Source organism: Elephantulus edwardii, unplaced genomic scaffold (assembly GCF_000299155.1).
Source record: "Elephantulus edwardii isolate Elephantulus edwardi_28Jun2011 unplaced genomic scaffold, EleEdw1.0 scaffold00056, whole genome shotgun sequence".
In the NCBI taxonomy this organism is placed as follows: Eukaryota; Metazoa; Chordata; class Mammalia; order Macroscelidea; family Macroscelididae; genus Elephantulus; species Elephantulus edwardii.
In genome coordinates, this window is record NW_006399806.1 from 11,172,763 (window position 1) to 11,177,507 (window position 4,745).

Sequence of the window (4,745 nt, forward strand, 5' to 3'; positions counted from 1 at the left end):
AATACATGAAATAAAAAATTGAATGACAAACAAAAATCCTTATGTGACATCTTCTGAATACACATTCAAAGAATATAAATTTTAGTAACAAGCATCCTATGAAGAGATAGAATTGAAATAGCATTTTTTAACTATACAATCAATCAGGATTCACAAGCTCATTTTTTTCCATATTGCTTCCATATATTTTTTATTGCATGACAGAGCAAGCTGCATATCATATATCAACTGTAATATAACACTTGACTTCTTTAATGCATTGCTTAACTGTAAATGTCTATAACTACAAATGAGGTGTTTAAATTTAAAGATAGTTTAGATAGATGGTTAACACCTATAATTACAGAATCATCACTTCTGCCTGAACTGCACTTAAAAGTTAAGCTTCCAAATATTCTTATTATTGGAAAAGCAATAATAACAATTATAACTATACCAGGAAGTATTAAAAGCTGAACATTCCATTTGAAAGCAGCTACAATAAAACTGTAATGAAAAGTGAACCCATAAAATGTTTGCAATTCATACTCATACACATGCTATCTATAAGCTCAAAAAAGAAAAAGAAAAAAGAAATGTGGAGTCTTTATCACAGCCCACTTTTCAGATTCTCTCTCCCATTTTTGGCACTAGTGTAGCATTATGCAGAATATTTCTCATCTGTGAATCATCATCAGCTTCTTATATCAAAATTTTTATTCTAATGCATGTATAATCTTAGTCTGAAAATATAGAATTTCCAAACATGGTCGACGTCTTTTGATTTTCTTTGTAATAGATTCAAGTACTTAGATAAACGCCAGTACTCTTGTGTTCATGTTGACACGTCTGACTACTTTAACCTGGGCAACAGAACTTACCATCATTGCGCAAGGTCAGCGGGGTTGGAGGACTAAGTACTCGAGCATTTGTCACTGTGTTTTTCACCAGGCATATGTAGCTGCCAACGTCTGATGTTTGGACTTTAGAGATGTAGAGGTTGCCTGTCTCCTGGGAAATGAAGCGCCGGCTGTCTTCCGCCACAAAGGAAGGGAATTCATTAAATACCCAGCTGTAGATGATCTCTGAAAACACACAGAATTCAGTTGTTGAAAGACACAGACTATTTCACTAACAAGCATAACTGCAACAACAAATCTTTGACTGAGTGTTAGATACATTGTAAACCTGTAGGGATTCACTCCAGACACCTACGTACTTTAAAGAATTTCTATTCAAAGATGACACTACTAGGGTTTTCTTACTCTTTCAGTTACCAGGCTACCTAGCCTAAAGCAACCACTCTACACAGCAATCTTTGAGCTGTTATTTTTAAAGTCCACAGAGATATAAAAAATATTTCTTAGGGTTTACTTAGCTATCATAAATTTTGTATGACAGAATATAAAGCTAAAAAAATTAGAAAGACAGTCTCCCCATTCTCAAAAATTTGTACTGTTTTGAGTTGCAATGAAAACATGGGAGAGAGGCCCTTAAGCAATTATGCTGATTAGTGAAAACTTCCTAAGGTAGGATCCTCTTGGGTTTCATATATTGATTTATTCAACAAATAGCAGTCACCATAGGGAAGACACTGTTCTAAGTGGAGGAAGGGATCAGGAAAAGTCTGAGTTCTCATTCTTGTGGGAAGAAACTCAGAATACACAAATAAGTATTTGCCAAGTGCCAAGGTGTCAGGAAGAAAATAAGGTATGTTAAGAGAGCTAGAGAGTGACAGCATTGAGAAAAACACGTTGATTTATATTTTAAAGATTATATTGACTTCTGGTTAGAGAAGAGAAAGTGTGAAGATAAAACTGTGGGTTGTGGGAAGCAGAGTAAATAATGCCCATGAGTGTAAAAAGCTATTTTCAAAGTAAGCCATGGGAGAAGTAAATAGTTTGTGCTGGGATGGTGATAAAAAAAATAATGGTATGTAGTGGCTTTGAGGAAAATGTGATACTAGGTTTGCCTCTCCTTAGCAGTTCAAGTCCACCAGAGTCTCAAATGGACAAAGAGAGGCAATCTCCTTCCGTGAAATTTACAGCCTTGGAAACCCAATGGTGTAAGTCAGATATAAATAATTTCTGACTTGACATCAGTGAAAGAGAATTGATGGACTGAATATAGAATATGAGGAAAAAAGATGAGTCAGTGCCTAACATTTTGGCCGTCATGGTAGTGTGACTGGAAGAATGTGGTTCTTTTACTGAGGGGAAAATAAAAGATGCTAAACAGAGTGAGCATATGAAAATATGAGTAGAGTGAACTTGCTGTTGTTGTTATACGCCATCAAGTTTCCTGTGACTCATAGTGACCCTATGTACAGCAACCTTAACCCTGCTCTATCCTGTGCCAATCTTATTGTCTCTGACACACCCACCCTCATTACCCCAGTCATCTAATCAATACATCTCATTGAGTTATTTAGCTCTTGCACTGTCCCTCTAACCTCCCAAGTATGACATCTCTCTTTCCAACGACTGGTCCTTCCTTGCAACATTTCCAAAGTATGTCAGAAGAAGCTTCTGAATCCTTGCCTTCAAGGAACAGCCTGGCTGCACTCTCTAGGACAAATCTATTTGTTCGCCTAGCAGTCTATTGTATATTTAATACTCTTGTCCAGCACCAGAGCACAAAAGAATCAATTCTCCTTCTATCATCCCTTGTCATTGTCCAGCTTTCTGATGGATAGAAAGTAATTGGAAAGACTATAGCCTGGATTAGGTACATATTAGTTATTAGACTGACATTGTTGATCTTCAGCTTTGAAGGGGTCTCTGACAGCTGATTTTCTAATGCAATTCGTCTCTTAATTTCCTGGCTGTTGCTACCAAGAATGTTGATTGTGGAGCCAAGTAAACTAACAGTGTTGACAATCTCAATCTCTACACCATCTATCATGATTATCATGATGCTGCTAATTGGCCCAGTGGTGAAAATATTAGTTTTCTCGATCTTCAGCTTCAATCCATATTAAAGGCTGCAGTCCTTGATCTTCTGCAGCAAACACTTCAGGTCCTCCTCATTTCAGCAAGCAGGCTATGTCATCTGCATAATGCAGATTGTTGATGAGTCTTCCTCCAATCCTGATGTCATATTTCTCCTCATACAGCCCAGCCTCCCGAATAATCTGTTCTGCATATAGATGGAAAAGTTATGGAAATAGGACACATCCCTGACATACACCCTTCCCAATTTTGAACCATGCAGTATTTCCTCGCTCTGTTCTGATGACTGCTTCCTGGTCCACATATAGGTTTCTCATAAGCATGATCAAGTGTTCTGGGATTACCATTCTTCTCAGAGTTAGCCACAGTTTGTTGTGATCCACACAGTCAAATGCCTTTGCATAGTCAATGAAACACAGATAGACATTCCTCTAGTACTCTTTGCTTTCAGCCAAGATCCAACTAACTTTAGCTCTAATATTGCTAATACCATGTCCTCTTCTAAACCCAGACTACATTTCTGGCAGTTTTCTGTTACTGTGCTATTCCAATCATTTTTGGATCATTTTTAGTAGAATCTTGCTTGCTTATGATATTAATGATATTGTTGGATAATTTCCACACTCTGTCAAGTCAATTTTCTTGGAATGGGAAAAAAATACATCTATTCCACACAGTTGGTCAGGTAGGAATTTAATTATACCAAAAAGAATTGGCAGACACAGAATAATTTAATGAAACAACATACGAGCAAGACTATGGTGATGAAGGAAGAAGTTCAGACTACTTTGAAAGAATTGGCTAAGAATAAGGTCCCATGAAGTGATGGTATACCAATTAACATATTTCAATTAACAGATGTTGCACTAGATGTGCTTACCAAGTTGTGCCAAGAAATCTGGAGAACAACCACTTGGCCAACTAACTGGAAAAGATCTATATTTGTTCCAATTCCAAGGAAAGGTGATCTCACAAAGTGTGGAAATTATTGAACAGTATCATTAATATCATATGAAAGCAAGATTTTGCTGAAGATTATACAAAACAGACTAGACCAGCACATCAATGGAGAACTATCAGAAGTGCAGGCTGGATTTAGATGAGGGCATGGTACTAGGAATATTGTAGCTAATGTTAGATGGATCTTGGCTGAAAGCAAGGAGTACCAAAAGGACGTCTATCTTCGTTTCATTGATTACACAAAGGCATTTGACTGTGTGGATCATAACAAACTGGGGCTGACTCTGAGAAGAATGGGAATCCCAGAACACTTGATTGTGCTAATATGAAATCTATATTTGGACCAGGAGGCAGTCATCAGAACAGAGCAAGGAAACACTGCATAGTTCAAAATTGGGAAGGATGTATGCCAGAGCTGTATCCTGTCTCCATACCTTTTCAAACTTTATTCAGAACAGGTTATCATTGAGGCTGGAGTCTATGAGGTCTATGTGGCATCAGGATTGGAGGAAGAATCATCAACCATCTGCATTATGCAGATGACACAACCTTGCTTTCTGAACCTGAAGAGGACCTGAAGCACTTGCTGTGGAAGGTCAGGGACTGCAGTCTTCAGTATAGATTGAGACTCAATATCAAGAAAACACAAATTCTCAGCACTGGGCCAATCAGCAGCATCATAATTGATGGTGAAGAGATTGAGATTTTTCACAGTTTTGGTTTTCTTCGATCCACAGTCAATACTCAGGCACCAGGAGTGAGGAAATGAAAAGACATTGCGATGGGAATGACTGTGGTTAGAGACCTCTCTAAAGTGCTGAAGTGCAAAGATGTCCATCTGGAGACTAAGGTGTG

At 37.7% G+C, this 4,745-nt stretch overlaps 1 protein-coding gene across 1 annotated transcript in view; it reads right to left on the reverse strand.

The window, feature by feature from the left end:
• The window catches only part of CNTN5 (contactin 5), a 789,484-nt gene that overhangs the window by 580,777 nt on the left and 203,962 nt on the right, over positions 1-4,745 (reverse strand). Inside the window, exon 4 of the mRNA XM_006887326.1 lies at positions 861-1,064. Coding sequence (XP_006887388.1) covers positions 861-1,064 — 204 coding nt within the window. The remainder of the gene's footprint in view (positions 1-860; positions 1,065-4,745) is intronic.